At 40.5% G+C, this 21,600-nt stretch overlaps 1 protein-coding gene across 1 annotated transcript in view; it reads right to left on the reverse strand.

Moving 5' to 3' along the window:
* Nucleotides 1–21,600, reverse strand: part of furinb (furin (paired basic amino acid cleaving enzyme) b) — a 72,160-nt gene that overhangs the window by 47,411 nt on the left and 3,149 nt on the right. The window contains exon 2 of the mRNA XM_086074545.1: nucleotides 18,215–18,487. Coding sequence (XP_085930671.1) covers nucleotides 18,215–18,388 — 174 coding nt within the window. The 5' untranslated portion in view covers nucleotides 18,389–18,487. The remainder of the gene's footprint in view (nucleotides 1–18,214; nucleotides 18,488–21,600) is intronic.

Below are 21,600 nucleotides of genomic sequence, written 5' to 3' on the forward strand. Positions count from 1 at the left end.
GTATATGGTATGTTGCAATAAATCAGTAAGAGTGTGTTAAAAATAATATTACATTAATCTGATGGGATTCAAAGCACTGGCTATAGAAGTACCTTTATACAATTCATCTGTACACCATAGGCTATTGATGGAGCTAACTGTGTTTCATCTTACACAGTAGCAGTACACTGATGTTTGACTAAAGATATCATTACATACGGTGTGGACATTTCTGGAGAACTCCCTTACATATTCAACGGAATGAAAGCGATTTTATAAGTTCCAAGCGCTGAAGTAAAAACCCTCACTAGTTGGTTAAAATTTTACACAGGCTACATACTTGAGTCTTAAAAGAACAAAAAAAAGACTCATAAAAGGAAACCACCTAATGAATAATGCAAGGCAGAGGTGCGAACCATGAAATTAATGAGATCGACATTAATGTTGATAGCAATGAGGCAGAGGGCTAATTTGTGCTGCACTAGGATGGTGCTGCTGTGGAAAAAAATATACAGTATATTTCTACTGCCGATGAATTCCTTTAGAACAAGACTGTATGAGTCCAAGGAAATTGAGGTTTGATTGTGTCACTAATCTTAAGTGGGGTGGTGGGGGGTGTAAGTGTGTGTTTTGGGGGATGGCATTGGTGTGTTTGCCGGTGTAATGAGTTTGCATTAGAGCTTCACTCTTAACTACTCACTGGACAGTTTCAGAAGTTACTATTTTAAGTTCAGGTTTCTCAGTTGAATTATTTAGTTCTCTCTCCACCTTTATGTCTTCATGCCTCAAGGTATTTTACAATCGTGCTTTGAATCTTGATAACTGTATATATATTAGGGGTGTCAAAATGATCATGCTAATATTGAGGTAACACAAAGTTTATCCAAAACTATCCAGCTATTCTGTGAAATGGTTCATTTCAACGCTTCCCAGAATTTTTTTTTTAATTTATGTTGAGCAATTATGATTTTTTATTGTACTTTTTAACCTTGCCAGGAATGCTAAATTCCCGCGGTATTCGTTCACAAATACTACATCTTGTACTGCTCCCGCTGATACGTTCGCAACTGACCTTTTTTAGGTCAGACCAATCAGGCGTTGTTTAGGGCAGGACATGCAGTTGTGACGACGCCGGGGGAAACAAACAAACCTAACATAACCAAACGGACGCTGCAATTAATTCTGTTCTCACAGAATTACTCACCGTTACCTTGTGGAATATTGAACAGCGTGAGGCTTTTTTTATCTGGTAAAGATGTTCGCGCTTTTTTTTCCCAAGATCGAAGACGACATTTTCATCCGTTGCCATGATTGGTCAAAACCAACGTGCACAAGATGCCACATCGTCCCATCAGCTCGAAGTATTGTACAACAAATCCCTCCTTTCCCAAACAGATCTGTTGAGTGAAGTTCCAGATTGATAAACTCCCTTGAGTGAATCACAATTATCAATCTGGCTATTGCCAGGTTAGTGCTTTTTTGAATATGTTTGTATTAAGTACAGTAGCGGCGTGTGACGTAACATAGCTGCCAATGGCTATAAAGAGACTCACAAGGAAATATTGCATCCCACGGCGGACATCAAAGGGGGAATTACACCCTAGAGCAAAGAAGCACTTCTTCAAAAGCAGGACAGCCACGGGGCACTCGCCAAAGATTTGTGTCCAGCCGACAGTGAAGATGAAACTGTAGCCAATAAGGAGGACACATTTAGCCGGCCCATAGCAAGTAGAAGCTAGTCTGTAAGTTGCGCGTTACAGGTGCTCAAGTTACCAGTCAAGTCACCATTTACATTGGTCACCCTGGAAATGTAATTTGTGGACGGTGCCTAACCTGGACGGTAAACATCCGGTTGACTTTTACTTGCAATTGCTGGCTACAAACACAGGAAAAATTCAATAACAACTGTTGTAAAATTGTAGTCTATATACGAAGCACCCAACCTTGACAGACAATGCAAAGCACCAACTGTTGTATCACTGTGATGGAAATATCACGCATTGTGGGGGCTCCCCAATTACCAAACTGTCAGCTTCTCATTTGCCTTTTATTTGCTGCCATGTGTTTCTATAGGGCATTTACACAAAATGTATGGCATTTTCAGGCTTTCAGGCTTTATACGCACACAATTAAACACATGCTGCAATCTTTAGACCAATTACAGCTGAAACTCCTTGGAGGTACATGGGGGAAGAACTTCATTTCACTGGTCTAAAATCAAGGCTAATTGGGTGTTTTCAAATGAAGGGTAATTATTTGTTTACATACTGGTTCTAACTGCAGACTTCTTGCCTCAGCTGCATTCATCGGGGGACTTGCTTCTTTTTTTTTTTAAACGATTTTATGTGAAGTTATATCAAAAGAATAGTAGAGACACAGATCAGTGGCTGAATTTGGAGTTTTTATTCACTAACTCTTCATTGTTTAAATATACATACAATAAATACATGTAGGTCACGTCAATATTATGGCTATAAATAGTTTAAACATATATATAATTCTGCAACTTTTAATCAGAAGGAGGAAAAATCTACTAATGATTAATTAATGAGTTGTTTGGGAAACCCTGAATAAAAACACCCTGAACTGAAATGAATTACTGTACATACACTGAATATAAATTATGTAATCACTACAACAATAACAATGTAGTTTCAACTCTGATTAAATCGGATAAAACACAATTGAAATACTGCTCCACTGCGAGTTGGGTATGCGTGTATGTGGGGCCACCTCTACAACTCGATGCACTCATGTCCAGTACCCACTGCTAGACAAGTCCATTTTACCTGTCGCCTATATCCCAGTCCGACCATAGACAGTCAAGTAAGCTATCATTTATTTGTGGCTCTTCTGTTGCACATGGTCTTTCAAGTTTGACCACTTAGGTGAATTGTACTAGTTAGCTGAGGTGGCAGGGGTTTATATAAAATGGTACATTTCAAATACATGAATAAAATAATTGGATACATGCATTTTCCCACCACCAGGGAGCTTGCCAGGGAGTGGAGAAGTGCGTTGACATTCTCTGCATGCCTGACCGCCATTCAATGACAAATTTAATGATCTCCCAAGGTTATAATACTAAAACAAGGTACTGTATACTATAACAACTTTAATGAACACAAATAACATGTCTGAAGACAAATGACGAGACAAAATAACTGACTGATCAGTCTCTCTCTCTCTCTCTCTCTCGCTCTCTCTCTCTCTCTCTCTCTCTCATTTTTTTATAAATCTCCCCAAATAACGACAGCATGGTGGTTCTTATGTCTTTTGATTTGACAGCCAGCAAAAAATTATTTGGTACTACTGTAACAGTGAAGATTGCCATGCCGTTTATGGTATTGTCTAGTTTTTAAATTAAAGTAACTTCTATGGCATCATATACTTCCTCTGGAAGAGTTATCAGAACAAGTATGTCACCACTCGAGCCTCTTTTCGTTTATTCAACACAATCATCCACACACTAGTTCACAAACTTGCTTAATTTATTTGAGAGTAGTATGCTTAGAAAGTTTGCCAGTAGTTCTCAAGCAGTGATGCCAGTAATGCGTTAGTAGATGCAGATAAGTCATTACTGTAAACACTGGATATTTTTGAGTAACATAATTTTTTTTTAATAGGAACGACAAATCTAATGCGTTACTTCTCTAAGTTACTAGGTTACAGTTACTTTACAAAGCCCTCCATTTTATATCAGGGATGGGCAACTTTTTTTTGACAAACAAAAAAAAAATCTTCAAAAAATGCTCATAAAAATTCAATACATTTTTCATGAAAAATGGGGAAATGGTGGTAAAAAAAAAAAAAATCCCCATAAAAAAACTGGGGAAATCCAAAACATGGCATACATATTATCAATGTTGGCAAGTAGATCACAGGAATGTCATTGACCATGACCTTTCACTGACAAGTGGCAGTGCCATTATTTGTCTCTTTGACAACACTTGAATAGGGATTACATGTTTTTCTGTGACGGTCTTCGCTAACAGCATTTCCAGCTTGAAGTGAAGCATTCTGGGACTTCACAATTAGCATTCCTGTCCGAGAAGTGACGTATGTGCCATGTGACGTCACGTTTCAACCACTAAAATAACAATGAAGGAGAGAGATTCACGCTTTCAACCTAGAAATCCCGTCACTATTTTGAGTGTGTCAGCTAAAGAAAATATTAAGGTACGTTGCACACTTCTCTCTGGACAATTAAAAAACACAACCTTGTGGGTCGTATGAACTGCTGTTCCACCTTGTGCAATTGAACTGAACTGTGCTGAATAATTTGGGACAAAGAAACTTTGTGTCTCAAACTTAAGACATTGATGATTTATTAGATATTTAAACTTATGCCTTGGATATTTAAATTTATGTATTTGAATGAATAATGAAATAATTGTATTCATCAGGGGTGCCCAAGTCCAGTCCTTGAGAACCCCTATCCAGCTTGTTTTAGATATTTCCCTCGACTCCTCCCAACACGCGACTCAAATGATCAAGATTGTTATCAGGCGTCTGCGCAGCTAGCTGATGAGCTGATCATTTGATTCAGGTGTGCTGGAACAGGGAGACATCCAAAACAGCCTGGATAGGGGCTCTCGAGGACCAGACTTCGCCACCCCTGGTATACATGGTGATTGAGAATTTTATATTTACACTGAATGGGCATTCATTTTTATAATACTACTACTACTACTACTACTACTACTACTACTACTAATAATAATAATTTTCTGGACATTCAGAGCCGCTTCACAATGGAGACATTATTCACACACTCACATGTTCATACTCTGGTGCCGGTAAACTACATAAATAGCCACAGCTGCTCGGCGGCAAACTGACGGAAGCATGGCTGCCAGTCTGCGCCTACGGCCCCTCCGACCACCACCAAACATTCGCACCAGCCATAAACCAGCGTGATTAGCACTGGAGGTGATGTGTGTGAAGAACGGGATTTTCACTGTTTACATGTACATAATTATTTGTCCACCCAATTTTCTTCAATATAAGGTGCCACCACCAAACCCAAATTCCTATTCTCTGTCTCCTCTCTCCCTGTGCCGATTCCTAGATTTAAGACATCTAGCCTACTATCTATTAATTTTGTTTTCATGATATGCAGCACATATTTCCAGTGTAATAGACATCCGCAGCAATTATTTGCTCTGCATCAGGATATGAGTTCTACTGGCTTCTTATGGCTTTATGCAACTCCTCTATGTCTAAAATAGCATCAGCATCGAGTGGTGCGTATATGACAGTTATCATGACTATGGTAAACTCAAGAGGTAAGTAGATGATCCTCCATCTAACAGTCATTCCAATGGCAGGGAACAGTTACTGTCGACGAGCTTAACATTTTTGCACCGAACAAACAGTCGTTGACTGCATATCCCTCACATCCACTCTTACTGGAGTCACTGTTTGTTGTTGTGGTGACTATGCAGCTAGCTAATTTGATAGCTCAGGTCAGTATGGATTGTTTTAAGGTTAAGGTTAAGATTTTCTGAAATATTCAGAAATATTTGCCATGTTTAGGTACAAGTGCAACCTGGGTACAAGTGCACCCTAAGTGTATGCCTCCAGACCGCATTAACAATGTCATTAACATGAACACTGTAAAGCCTACGTGTGGGTCCATCATGCAAAAAATATTTCTATTGCCTGCATCTGCCAAAAGTTAGAGTGTGAGCTGTTAGAATGGAACATACAGCATGTAAAGGAGCAGACTGATATTTGTTAGTACAGTACATGAAGACAATCAATGTGACTATCACTCAAAGATTGATAGATTTTTCATAGACTTATATCAGCTCATCTATCTGTGGATGCAGGATTGGAGGCAGGAAGACTGTGGGTGTATTGCAGCAGGGATGGAACACGGAAAGGAAATATGTAAAACAGGCTCATCTCAGTATTCTGACCTTCACTTCAAGGGCTTAGCTCAGAAAAATGGAGGCTGTCAGCACTTTTAAACATACAGCACCAAAAAGCAAACCCACTAGAAGAAAAAAAAAGTAGCATTTGTACCACACCCGCATATCTCTTTATTATGATCTATATCTGCGATAATATAATGTCATTCTGCTGTCATATTGAACAATGAAAAATACCGTTTCCAATGTTCAAGTTGCAAAAATATTTGAATGTAGCCTCATTTTATTTAATGTAGCCTCATTTCCCTACATCCCGCTCCACTGATCAAAGCTACGTCCCTCACAAACATGTACTCAACATGCAGCTGTACGTACATTTTACAATGTGTAGTTGTTAGATGTTAGAAGAGATGCACTCTTCTTCTTTTTTTTTTATCCCTTTTAATGCATTGCAGCCAATACCAACATTGCATTAAGTGTGTACTGTGTGTCAAAATAAAGGGACTCAGACTCGGACATTCCCACTTACAAGTACAATACAGTAGTAGCAGCTGGTTTCAAAGATAGGGATAATCATAAAGCACAGGATAAAGATAAAGATATGGAAAAAGAGATGGCCCCTTATAAACCAGGGTGTGCTACATTGGCAATGGCTGCAAGAAATATCAGCTCACGTTTCATTATTTTTTTTCAGATAGTGCATTGGCCCCTAAGGGAGACAGGAATGTGCAAATCACATTTTAAATATTGGCATTGCACTAACACAGGAGCCATACTAGCCTTGACTTTGTTCGCACAGATGGCTTGGTATTTGGGGAGGGATGGAATGACAGTAATGAGTTCTGAATATAATAAAGACCATTTAAAAATAAATGCCTCTTAAAATGAGTACATACTGTAGGTCTTTTCGGACCTGTATTATTCTCAGAATGGGAGCATACTGTTAAACATTTCTAGAAAAACATAGCAGCGGATTAACATACTGGATGCATTACATATATAGAACTGTGCATGTTTTCTTCTGATAGATGACACAGATCGGCCGATAGATTCCATTACAGTAATGCAACACAAATGGCGGATGGCTCATGCTAGTTCTGTCGACATATTTTGACAGGTAATTGTATAATATCCTACAAATAGCTAGAGGGTTAGATTTCATTTATAATCTGGCATCCCTCTAACAAGATATATGGTACAAAGTGGGCATGTGTGAGCTCTACAGCAACAACACAATGGCAAGCCCTGTGCAACACAATAACATGGACAACATACCATGCCAAATACAGTACTCGGGATGCTCAAGTACCCGTACCAGGTATCGGGCTGATAACAGACCTTATTTCAATGTATCGGTGCTCACGACTTTTGGCCGTTTTAGGGTTAAGAACAAGAAATTCTAATTTAGAAGAATAGAAAATAGCCTTCATTTCATGCAATTTTAAGGTCTTTCTTTAAAATGATCTGTCATTGTTTTTTGGGGGAGAAATTTTATGTCTCAAAGTACTAGTGGTATTAATACTTGGTATCAATTATCGGTGACTATTCAAGAGTTGAGTATTCATACTGTTGATATGAAAAAAAACCCATCATATTTATCTATAACTTCCAGATGATCAGAGTATATTTTTCCATTCATGTATGTTCATTCATAAATGAAACTCATTACTTAAGGTTGGCTACCCTATGTAATGATCTAATGGGAGTAAATTGCTGTTGAAAAATACTCAAGATAAAACGACAATAAAATGGCTGTTTCAGGGTGTACCATCCTAATTTCTGATTTGTTTTGGTGCACATTTATCACACTTAAATGTTTTGGATCATCAATCCAATTTTAATATTTCACAAAAAAACAAGTAAATATAAAATGCAGTTTATAAATGATAATTTCGTTCATTAATGGGGAAATCAAGTCAAACCTTTTCTTCCCAATATGTTCTATGCGCCCCTACTAGTCACAACACAGTATTTTGATTAGGCTTTGCACACTGTTTGGAGCCAATCACCGATCAGAGAATAATGGGGGGGATAAATACAAAATAATAATAATTATTATTATTTATATATATATATATATATATATATATATATATTTCCATTATTTTCCTAACACCAATTCAATCAGAAGATGGAGCAATATGTATATGTAAATAGTTTGTTTATCTACTGTATATTTAACGAAAAATAACATTTTACGCAATCAAATATTTTGGGGTCAAAATGATACTCATTCTTCAATTCAATCAGAAGATGAGGAAATATAAACAACTTGTATATTTATATATATATATATATGCACTGTCAAGATAAAAAAAAGAAAAGAAGAAGCATGTAATGTATATTTAACATGTAATGTTTATGTTTACAACATCGTCTCTGACATTAATGAAAAAAATGCCCGTTTTTCAGGTGGACGGGGGTTTGCTGAAACTAATATTTAATACTATTGCTATCTTGGTTCAATCGCTGTCAACAACTCGATGCACCTACTTACCAGCTGGCTCCACATTCTGTTCCTGCTGCCGGCTCCTTTTTGGCTTGGCTTGAAGCCGTTTGTTTTGGCTCCAGTGGACATTCCCCCTATCTACACAAACTTTATTGACTTTCTAAGTAATCGTGTCGCGGGAATAACTCAACATTCGATATGATCGTAATGTGTCTCCTATCCTCATTTAGCAAAAGTTTTGCGCGTCTGTATTTCCGTGTTAGTTCCAAAAAAAACGCACCTGTCTGCTAGTTGCATCTGTGATTGGCTGTGCATGGCCGGAAGTTAACGTTACTTACGCTGAGTGATTAAAGCAATTTGGAATTAAATTATGTTAAAATTTAATAAATAACACACATACTATAGCTAGTTATTTTATTTTACATAATTAAAAGTTTTTTTCTGACTTTTTACCAGTCAAAACCAAAAACACAAAGGCTCTATTACTTTGTGATTGGATGTTCGAGGGCGCAAAGAATAATTTTCTTGATGGATAGAACAATGAATTTTGCTACTAGAAAATCAGACAAATGTCTATCCATTTTAATTTTGCATGTAAAGAGCTTTAGTGTATTTGGCCCTTTCTACATTCCATACCTTATTCCACTTTTCTCCCCCAGTTCAGACAAATGATGTTCGATTGTAAAGTTATTAATATAATCTCTGATAATCAAGTTCTCTTTATTTAATTGAAAAAACTACTCATTCATAAGTAGCATTTCCACCAATAGCATTTGGTGTAAAGTATTCTGGATAAACTACCCTACTCTTTCATGTATTTATTATGTCAATATTCAGAGGAGCCTTGAGACATTTAAATTTTAGATAAAGCTTGTCATGCTGCATGGTGCCTAGACTGTGCGCTCAAATGATTCACAAGGTAAATGAAATGGGAACAAACACTCTCAAAGTACGCTGCATTCATCTCTGTCTCTCTGAGCAGGATTTGTTCCTAACACCATACTTCTTTATTCAAGTTGAGGATGATCTTAAATAAGGAGGGAGTGTGTGCGTGTGTGCGCATGCACGCATGCATTAGCGAGTTGGTTTTCTTTACTGCAGTGGCTCTTAACCTGGGTTCAATGGAACACTGGGGATTCAGTGTGTCAGTCCCAGGGCTACAGCGGAGTACAAGACACATGCAACGTGCGCATGCATGCGCGTGTCTGTAGAGGCCTTTTTACACTGCACTTAGCAGGGCGCAGTACTCTGAGGACGAATGCATTTCAGTGGGTGTGACGACAGAACAGCGTGCTGTGTCACGTAGCTCAAGGTGGGGGTTTGCCTCGGGGCACTGCTCCAGAGTCAGTAACGTGCGGTGAGTTTCATGACTAGTGAGGCACTAACTCTTCTAGAATTGGATATGAAAATATGAACCCCAAAAAGATTAGCCTATATTTAAATTTTTATCTTAATTTCAACATTTGTTTGCAAAGATTTTAATTATGTTTCAATCAACTCCCCACTGCTCATCAATGTGGTAGCAACAAAAACAAGACATTTTATCTTATGAAAGCTCTATTCTAAATTACCCACACATCTGGTATCACAACTGCGTGTCAGATATTTCTAACAAACCAATCTGTTAAAATCGGTAAAGAATTTGACGAGTTATGTTTAATTTATTGGAGCCAAACAGCATGGAAGAGATTGCTGGGGGACTCGCGATTAAAGGTGGCGTCTAGGTCTGCATACCGTCAACCAGCCGAGGATTCCTCTATCGCGAAGGGAAGGCGCCATGCTTGTTCTACGTTTTGCTCCAATGGAGCTCAGCAATGCTACTTTCTGGGCTCCACCATGCACTTTCACTTGCTTTGCTGGCCGATCAGAAAGACTACATAGCAAAGTGGCAAGGAGACATCTCGGTAGAATTTTCAAAAAACAACAACAACAAAAAAACACTTCAAACATTTGTAAAATCTCCCATAATAGATACATTCATGAGATAACAATTGCTGACTAAAGTACATAAGCTATTCTATGCCTAGTGCCTACACTACTCTTCTCATGACTAATGTTCAATTTGCAAGTTTTTAAGGCAAGTGATGCAGTTTGAAACGCCACAGTAATTTTAAAGAGCCCATCCAGAACGATCAAGCGCTTTGTCTTAAGCCATTTTGGGTCTTTTTTTACGTGTTTTCTGAGTCATTGTTCTACTGTAAGATCCATGACCTCTGACTGCTACTGATGTGTGTTTCATTTTATGCACAAATAAAATATAGCCATGGCGAAATTGAGAGACTGCTATGTTTTTGTAAACGTCTTATTTAATTTAATGTCTGCTGCCACTAGTCACACTCACTTGATACACTTTTCAAGTGAGTGTGACTAACTGAAGTGATTTTGGTTAGTATCAAGAAAACCTTTGGAAAATGCCTGGGTAAGCCAATATCATTTTCCTGCTGAGAAAAATACATAGAGTTTATGAGTGAGAAATGGCGGCCGGAGTGGTACTTTAAATTATTCACATATTGGTGAAAACATATGTACCTTTAGTTGTACTGGGCATTTAAAATGAACAGGAAACTGAAGAAACAAGTGTGGTCTCTTAACTTTTGATGTGGTTGTTTGAATTTGAATCATGGAGTATAAAACTTGTGGGGTTCAGTACTGTATCTCCAACAAGCTTATGAACCACTGCTTTAATGGCAGTACATCAATACCATTGTGTGAGTGAGTGAATGAGGAAAGCACCATCTAGGTACTGTATATCCTATTTTTATTGCATATTTAAATAGTTTTATTGTTAAATATGCAGTTGCAATATAAAGTCTGAATATGCATGTCCTATTGTAGGAGTTGAGTAATGCCAAATGACAACTTATTATCTGCAAATAGGCTGTCGAAGTTTCAGGTGGATTGATTAGCATCATCATTTTCCACCAAAAAACAAACAAAAAAAACAAAACAGAAAACAGCTAACAGAAAACATTGCTTGTACTCACTGACAAAGGTCATTTATTTGCCAAATATTTTTCATAATAAAAAGCTGCCAGGCAGTTAATTGACTGCCAGACTCTTGCACAGAAAACAAAAACAAATAAAACATCAGAACTAATGCACGTAAGTGAACAGGATATGAAGTATATTCAAAATACCACTGTGAAATGTCTACATTATGAAATATACTATAGTTAAAAAACAACAACCTCATAATAACTTCCTCAGCCGCAGCACTCTTTTATACATTTAAGCCGCATTTTGTGGTTTCACATTGTGGTAAAAAGGAGAATAATAATAATAAAAACATTTCCATTAACATACACCTTTTTGTGTAAATAATCCTATGTTACAACTTCGACACCTATGGCTTATAGATGAGTGCAATAGTGCATATGTATACATTTTGTCCCCCTTTTTTTACATTTAGTGGGTGCATCTTATATCCAGGTGTGCTCAATAGTCCAGAAATTACAGTACCAGTTAAGTTAATTAGGGACACTAATTTGCTAATGGGTTTTATTGCACGTAAATGTGAAATACTGAAACAGGAAACAACACAGCTGCACCAGACTGTGCTTCGTGCAACGGCCAAAGGTAAACTACTCACAACACCATGTTGCATTATTCTGGCTCAAGGTCAAGTGACAAACAGGTCCATAAATTCATTCATTCAACCTAAGGCACTTCATATCACCAGCTAGTTGTGTTTTAAAGAAGCAGACTGTGCCTCTAGCCGCATCTAGTTTAAAAACAGATAATGGCCTATGGTGCAAGCCTCTTAGATAATGTCATACCAATAGCTTTCATAAATGCAAGAAATACAATAATTGCATTATAATTGGCTGCTACTGATTGCAGCTGAAGTAAATCAGCTAATTGGAGTTGTTCTGTAAATGCATCAGTGCAGCTACAACGCAGTGATTGATAAATGGGGCACCCCCGGGACAAAATTAATTAGATCTTCATCATCTTCACTAAATTGTGAGTTTTTCCATAGCTTTCTGAATACAGGTATTGCAAATGTGCAAACCTTGGCAGAAGAAAAGTGGTGCATTTCACAGTAAACACCTTCACACCTACAATTGAACATTTTCAGTTAATTAACAAAGAGACCTGATGCAAGATTTAGCTACAGAACATGTTTTTTTTTGCTGAGAGGCAGCAGTACTGGCTCAGCTCAAAACAGAAAACATTGTTCAGATTTATTCAATGCTTCTGGAAGTATTGGATACATTTGAATACCTTCAAAGCTAACCCATGAGTTTGTCATACAAACACATTATTGCATACAAATTTTGTTTAACTTTTAACTTTTGAAGAAACCCTTTTTCCTTCTCCACAAAGCACATTTTGGCTCCAATGATGCTCGGCGACGAATGGACAAATTTCCGCCCGAGATATGGTTTTGGGGAGGTTGAGGATGACAAATTACATGCCCTGATCATATATCATGTTCATCAAAGTGGAGGGGTGGCGAAAAGCATCCGACGATTACTGTTTGTTGTTCATTGATGGGAGAATTCAGTGTGCACAAGTTCAACATTATTGTTTGGGGTGGGGGGGAAGGGGGATCATGGGGTCGAGTGGGGAACAAGGAAAGCCTGATGGGCCGACATATCGCCTAATCGCTGCGATGGATGCAGCTGCTGACAGAAAAAAAGTTTGAACATCGCTAGTCAGTCTGGTGCCCGGTGTTTGTTACTTTGGCTGCTAAATGCTATCTTGGTTGACAGTTCAACAGATGTAAACATATTACACTCACCAGACAGCCTATGCCAACTTGCTCGCCATTCTCCTTTTGCTGGATACTCACAGATCGCAATGATCCGACATTGCTTTTATTTCACCACGCTGTGTGTGGCTTATTGAAGCAATTCCACCTTCCACCGCTTGAGTAGCCAGCCAAAGCTTGCTGGCCCCTCCTACAGTTGGTGAGCCCATGGGAAATGTTACTCACATTACCTTTTCGGGCTGTGCCTGGCCGGGCCCCATTGGTACAGGTCCGGCCACCAAACGCTCGCCTTTGAGCCCCACCTACAGGCCTCCTCTAGAGGGGAGCCCTGATGACCCGCGTCCAGGCAAGAGAAAACTGGATCAATTTATCTCAATCATCATAGGGGTCTTTAAAGCCCCAGGCAAGATATTTCCTAGGATCATTTGGACACACGGAGGGGTTAACAGAAATCAAAGGTTGATAAATACATGAGCCAGATAAAAGCAAGATAAGATTAAATCCTTTATTGTCACAGCAAACCGTGCGAAACCACATTGTGTGAAGTGGAAATCGTAGCTCTCTTAAACTAAGTCTTGAGCAGCTCTCCAACGTAATTGCATTCAAAAAACGAATTGCACATGTCAAAAGCTTAATGTCTAAAAATCAAACCGTAGATAAAAATAAATAAATAAATCATTGTGTTGTGGAGTTTAAACAAATGTTAAATTTGTTTTAATCTTGTTCTACATGTATTCGTACAGACAGAAATATTTCACAGCTTTTATAGGATAGGATAGGCTGCCCTTATTCTTCCTTCAGAGTCTTGTGGGAATACAGAACAGATACTGCAAGTACAGTCATTGTGCTGTTGAGCTGCATAATACTGTGGAGTATGAGTCTGTGTGTGTGAAACTTGCATATTAACATTTCAAAACACAAACAAACTGGAGAGAAAACAAGACTGTGACGGGGGTGTCGACTGTCGAGGAGGGGGACTGGGGAGACGAAAGCAAGCTAGAGAGAGATACTTTGCGAAAGTTACTTTGGTGCTCCTTTAAATAAATCATGTAATAGTTAAACAAATGAATGGCAATACGCAAGCACACGAAAGACATGCCTCCTGGCTCTACTTATGGCATACTTAAAGATGATAAAGGAAATGACACAATCTGATATATTCAGGCTGACAAAATTAAGGGAAAAATCACCTTTGAAAATACTGTAATCAACTCTCCAAAGCACAAATTGCCCTACATAGCTCTGCAGTCAATTGCAAGTTGCAAGCATCTGTCATTTCTGAGCAATAACATCAACTCAACCCACACAGCCAGACACAATTTATCTGACACATCTAGAGACCACAGACCAAGTGTGAATTTTGTTTGTATTGCTACAAGATCATGCAGGTCATTTTAAGTGAATTGGAAAGAAGATGAGCGATTGACCTAGGGTGGTGGATCAAACAGAGGTTGTCAGAGAGAAATTGGCAATGGTTTTACAGCCTTGGCAATATAACCATCCAGCACAAAGCAAAAATATGTTGGCTTAATTTTATAGCAATGAGGGACTTATAGACCAATCGTTCGATTTTGATGTTGAAATATTAGATTTTAGAGTAATATTATTGAGTTTCTGCCAGCATAATCCAATCCAAGCTGCCTGCTGCCGTTATTGCAATTTTATTGCAGTGGCGAGTAGGAAACAGAGATATGGCTATTTACTATAGCTGCCCAGTTTAAGATTTGTTATCTGAAGAGAGGAAGATAACACACAACAATTTGATGCACCCCAAGTGTTTTAGCCACATTGTGGAAGAAAAAACACATTACCGTAACAAAGATGTGGCAAAATAGGAATGAGACATTTCAGAGACAGTTGGTAGTTACATGTTTAAAAATGAATTCAGGAAAGTAATCCAAGTACCATAATATTAAAGTACGGTCCAATACCAAATATGCTTTTAATACGGTGTTCACATTTCTTGAAGTCAGTCAGTCATGTAATGCGATTACCAACATGGTGCCATGGACCAGTATTACATAAAGCAATATTTTGACAGTTGGTAAACATAAATAAGGAGGGAGGAGAAATGGGATGATTGTTCCTCGATGACATCATTTGACGGAGACCTTGACTAAAGATGATGTCATGTTATTGACATGCGTCACAAATGCACCATATAGCCATAAGTGGCGGGGTTATTACTGTTACCACACTTTATGCTTTATATTTCAAGTGGGATTAAATTGAAGTCAAATATCAACACTGCTACGCTTTACAACTTTGTAGATGCAAAGTCGAGCGTGATTGGTCTGTTTCAAGCCCGTCTCCTCCGCCTCTTTAAAAATGCAATTACCTTTCTAGAAAGGATTCAAAACAAAATAGCCATTTTCAATGTTTTTGGGTTGCTTTCGTGTGATATCAAAATTGTTCCGCGATATGAAACATTTAGGTGTGATAAATATGCTATAAAAAAAAGAAAAGAAAAGAAATCAGGAGGGAGCAAATAATTTCATAGTATAAAGCAGGGGTCACCAATTTCAGTCCTCAAGGACCCCTTTCCTATAGGTTTGAGGTGTTTCCCTCCTCCAACACACCTGATTCGTATGATCAGGATCATTATGAGCTGATCATTTGAATCAGGTGTGTTGAAGGAGGGAAACATCTCAAACATGCAGGATAGTGTCATGAGGACCGGAGCTCATGGTATAAACTTAGTATCATAAATAGCTGGCTGGTGGATAACTGTACATGTAATTGTCAACAACCACTAATTTCTTTCTGTAACTATTTTCTCATTCGCTTCAAATAAAACGGTCCCAACGTAGAGTCCGTCAACTGGTGCCATACGATAAAACAAGCAAATACAGATTGTTGGGATTTCAAAAATCAATCAAATCCTACCCCTCTACAATGCCTGCTACTGAACACTTACAAACACAGTTGATCTTGCTCAAGACCAGTCCAACAAAATTAGACTGAAGTATAATAAGCAAAATTACACATACACAAGGACACATTTGGGCATTACTGGGCACCAAAGTGAACAAATAATCAGCTTTGTGATGATCCTATAATCACATTAGAGACAGAAATCCCATTACCTTTTATTATACATCAGCTTCCTCCAGCATCCCTCTGGAACTACCAGTGAGGATGACAGAAAAATGACTAAGACCTTTACAGTCTTATCCCCCAGCCTAAAAAAGCCTTGACAAATGTATTTCCTCACATAACCTCTGCTGTACCATCACTGTGCTGTCACATACTCTACATATCATCTCGCTGTAGCGCCTACTCTCAGTGGCCAGACACTAAAATAATAACACTTATTTGTGTGCCTCTGAAAAAAAATGATGGAAATTAAATTGTAGACATTGAAAATAAGACAAAATGTAACCAGACATGAATGACTCGAGCTTTTTGCCCAGTATCATTGATCAGTATTATACTCTTTCCTTTCCATTACCTTCAATTTTAGATGCCATGTTACGTTTTATTCTCTAACTTTAAAAATGTTTTGCGCACCAAACTCTCCACCGCAACAATGAATAGTATAATTTGTCTATAAAATTGTTGTAAGTACAATATCTTGAATGTTCATATCGAGATACCGATACGATAACAATATATCGCCCAACCCGAGTGTGCATGTGTGTGACGGTGCAGTGAGGTTCATGACTGGCGAGTGGCGAGGCACTGACTCTTCTGGAGTCCAATATACAAATAGGAACCCAAAATAGCGCATTAAACAATGTGTGAGGGCATGCGCCAACTGCCTGCATCAAATAATGTGTGCGTGCCGTGGTCGCTTGAGTAACATATTGCACCAAGATTCAAGTAACCATTCCTTTGAACTTTGAAAAAGAAACACACACATTTCATCATCAAGTTATTTTGATGATGAAATCATTGACATTATTAGATTGAAAAATAAAATCAATGTAAAGCATAGACCTGAGTACTCAAATGGAAAATAATTTAATGTAATCATTATTAGCTTTATTTTTTCTTTACTCTTTTTTTTTTTATTACTCTACATGCATGGGAGTCATGGCCTTCCCTGCCTTCCCTGACAATATGTCCCTAGTGAGACGCATCTAATGCCTGCATCATGCCAGTGCAAAAGGTATACAGCATATAGCCCAATTGACAAAATGGAATGGTGGACACTGGACAGGAAAGAAATGAATTTGACATATTGGCAAAACAGAAATAGTATGAGAAGCTCTTGTTTGCTTGTTGTGTCTTTGTTGCTCAATATCTTGGCTGTTCTTCAAGCAGCATATTTAACACCACTGTATTCAGCAAGAAGCTCTCTTCAATAAATCATGGGCAAATCCAATAGCAACCACTGACAAGAACAACCTTTGAATGCAGGACAATAATGTACTTGTACATCTTTAAAGATATCCATCTCTGGCATAAGCAACTTTCTTTTTTTTTTGTTTTATGTTGAAAATGTCTCATGACGTTAATAAAAGTGAAAATCAAAGCTCCAGAACAACAACCATCCAGACCTCTTTTAGTAAAAAGTATGATGCCAAACTAGGAAACGTCTGACTGAGAAAAGTGCATGGATTCAACCAATTTATTACTCTGAACGCTTTAAAAAAAAAAAAAAAAAAAGTAGTGTGGTTGATGGGAACACTAACCCCACCAACGTAGCCACTACATAGGCATGTCGGCGAGGCGGGCTGCTAGAGCGCGCCCTGGCATAGCTGGTCTTCTATTCAGATCTGTGCCCAGTACCATTTAAAAAAAATGCAAAGCAGGTCGCAGTGAGCACAAATGGAGCTGTTAGCGCTAGCAGTCCTAGTACAAGTTTGAAGCAAACAACTGGCTTCAGGACCACAACTAGTATATTAACAGACAAACGTGTTAATCCACTCGCAAAAAGGATTGCTGTGGACTGTAGACCACTATTACTGGTTTTAGATTAACGGTTAGAAAATGTGCATGGGATCCAACTTTTCAACTACCATGCATAAATTAATTCAAGGCAATACTGTCCTGAAAAAAATATTCAAGGCTACAACATAATTCAGCAAAGAAAACAAGTGAGCGTTAAAAGAAGTGTAGTGGGCAATACATTTTTGGTGCAGAGAGAATTGTAACACTGATATGGTTAATGTCACGTGGAGCAATCATATATGACAGCAACCTCTTGAGAACAAGCACACACAGAGACAGCACAGTGTATGTCCAACTCACATTGCCATGGTTGATGAAGCCGTGTTCCTTTGCGATGCGGTCAGCCTCCTCAGGGCCTCCATTAATTTGGACAGCCCAAGCATTGGTGTAGACCTCTGCAGTATCAATCCCATTCAGTTCTGCTGTCAGGACAAGGACTGTCCATAAGTGCAGCAGAGCCACCTGGGCATCCATGAAAAGTAGAACACAGGGCAGTGTATCCGTGGGTCTATCACTGCGTCACAGACAAATTAGAGCTGCACTCCCTTGTGGCGGTAAAGTAGAACAGTGGGCCTAGAGATGACAAAACACAGAGCAAGTTATGAGGACTAACTTTTTCTTAATGGTGTCCCTATTGGGTCAGAATTACGCATTCACACCAAATGAAAAACTGGTCATCAGTGAAACTTAAACATTACTTTTACAATATTTGCAGTAAATATGTAGAGCATAGTTAACACATATACAATGGAGGTGATAGTTTAAAAAAAGTACATCTTTAATTATTTATAAAAAGACAAATTGGGTGGGCAACTGTGAGTTACCAGTATTTTTTTTTAATTAAATCTAATTAAATACTTGTTGTTTTTTTATTTTACTTTATTGCAGTACTAATTAAAATCACTCAAGGGGAAATTCACCTAGGATTTTCTGTGGTCCACGCTGTTTTAAATTTCAACAGGCTAAAATGTAAGATACTCGTAATCATTAATCCTTTATTGATCCCAGAGGAGTAATATTTGATTAAATCTTTCACATTGATTAGTGGTAATTAAGAAGCCTTTGTCATAATTCTTGCTGGATATTTGCCCATTCTTGGCAGAATTCACTCATTTATAGAGGATATACAAAGTTTGCACACCACTGCCAAGTTTTATGGTACAAAAAAAATGAGACCAAGACAAATTATTTCCATACTTTTTTCATCGGGGCCCGGCCGGGCACAGCCCGAAAAGGCAACATGGGTCCCCCTTCCCATGGGCTCACCACCGGTGGAAGGGGCCAAAGGGGTCGGGTGCGCAGTGAGTTGGGTGGCAGCCAAAAAGCGGGGGCCTTGGCGGTCCGACCCTCGGCTACTGAAGCTAGTTCTGGGGACATGGAATGTCACCTCTCTGACAGGGAAGGAGCCCGAGCTGATGTGCGAGGCTGAGAAGTTCAGACTAGATATAGTCGGACTCACGTCCACACACGGCTTGGGTTCTGGTACCAATCCTCTCGAGAGGGGCTGGACCCTCTTCCACTCTGGAGTTGCCCACGGTGAGAGGCGCAGAGCAGGGCAGGTGTGGGTGAACGAGAGGGCAGCCTCCCTCCGCCTACGGGTGGGGGGACGGGTCCTGACTGTTGTTTGTGCTTATGTACCGAACAACAGCTCAGAGTACCCACCCTTTCTGGAGTCCTTGGAGGGTGTGCTGGAGAGCGCTCCCCCCGGGGACTCCCTCGTTCTGCTGGGGGACTTCAACGCTCACGTGGGTAATGACAGTGAGACCTGGAGGGGCGTGATTGGGAGGAACGGCCCCCCCGATCAAAACCCAAGCGGTGTTTTGTTGTTGGACTTCTGTGCTCGTCACGGACTGACCATAACGAACACCATGTTCAAGCACAAGGGTGTCCATATGTGCACTTGGCACCAGGACACCCTAGGCCGCAGTTCGATGATCGACTTTGTAGTCGTGTCATCGGATTTGCGGCCGTATGTGTTGGACACTCGGGTTAAGAGAGGGGCGGAGCTGTCAACTGATCACCACCTGGTGGTGTGTTGGCTCCGATGGCGGGGGAAGATGCTGGTCCGACCAGGCAGGCCCAAACGTATTGTGAGGGTCTGCTGGGAACGTCTGGCAGAATCCCCTGTCAGAAAGAGTTTCAACGCCCACCTCCGGCAGAGCTTCTCCATTGTCCCGGGGGAGGCGGGGGACGTTGAGTCCGAATGGACCATGTTCCGTGCTTCCATTGTTGAAGCGGCCGATCGGAGCTGTGGCCGTACGGTGGTTGGTGCCTGTCGGGGCGGCAATCCTCGAACCCGCTGGTGGACACCAGCGGTAAGGGATGCCGTCAAGCTGAAGAAGGAGTCCTATTGGGCCTTTTTGGCCTGTGGGACTCCGGAGGCTGCTGACAGGTACCGGCTGGCCAAGCGGAATGCGGCTTCGGTGGTCGCTGAGGCAAAAACTCGGATATGGGAGGAGTTCGGTGAGGCCATGGAGAACGACTTCCGGACGGCTTCGAAGAAATTCTGGTCCACCATCCGGCGTCTCAGGAGAGGAAAGCAGTGCGCCATTAAAACTGTGTATAGTGGAGATGGGGTGCTGTTGACCTCGACTTGGGAGGTCGTGAATCGGTGGGGAGAATACGTCGAAGACCTCCTCAATTCCACCAACACGCCTTCCTTTGAGGAAGCAGGGTCTGGGGACTCTGAGGTGGGCCCCCCTATCTCTGGGGTCGAAGTCACTGAAGTGGTTGGAAAGCTTCTCGGTGGCAGGGCCTCGGGGGTGGATGAGGTTCGCCCGGAGTTCCTAAAGGCTCTGGATGTAGTGGGACTGTCGTGGCTGACACGTCTCTACAACATCGCGTGGACATCAGGGACAGTGCCTCTGGATTGGCAGACCGGGGTGGTGGTTCCTCTTTTTAAGAAGGGGGACCGGAGGGTGTGTTCCAACTTTAGAGGGATCACACTCCTCAGCCTCCCAGGTAAGGTCTATTCCGGGGTGCTGCAGAGGAGGATCCGTCGGGAAGTTGAATCTCGGATTCAGGAGGAGCAGTGTGGTTTTCGTCCCGGCCGTGGAACAGTGGACCAGCTCTACACCCTCAGCAGGATCCTTGAGGGTGCATGGGAGTTCGCCCAACCAGTCCACATGTGCTTTGTGGACTTGGAAAAGGCGTTTGACCGTGTCCCTCGGGGAGTCCTGTGGGGGGTGCTTCGGGAGTATGGGGTACCGGGCCCCCTGATACGGGCTATTCGGTCCCTGTACGACCGATGTCAGAGTTTGGTCCGCATTGCCGGCAGTAAGTCTAATTCGTTTCCTGTGAGGGTCGGACTCCGCCAAGGTTGCCCTTTGTCACCGATTCTGTTCGTAACTTTTATGGACAGAATTTCTAGGCGCAGCCGGAGTGTCGAGGGGGTCCGGTTTGGTGGCCTCAACATTGCATCACTGCTTTTTGCAGATGATGTGGTGCTGTTGGCTTCTTCAAGCCGTGATCTCCAGCTCTCGCTGGAGCGGTTTGCAGCCGAGTGTGAAGCGGTTGGGATGAGGATCGCCACCTCCAAATCCGAGACCATGGTCCTCAGTCGGAAAAGGGTGGAGTGCCCTTTGCGGGTCGGGGATGAGGTCCTGCCCCAAGTGGAGGAGTTCAAGTATCTTGGGGTCTTGTTCACGAGTGAGGGTAGGTTAGAGCGGGAGATCGACAGACGGATC

This window comes from Leptonotus elevatus, chromosome 4 (assembly GCF_054856555.1).
Source record: "Leptonotus elevatus isolate MCC_2025b chromosome 4, RoL_Lele_1.0, whole genome shotgun sequence".
NCBI classification, from domain to species: domain Eukaryota; kingdom Metazoa; phylum Chordata; class Actinopteri; order Syngnathiformes; family Syngnathidae; genus Leptonotus; species Leptonotus elevatus.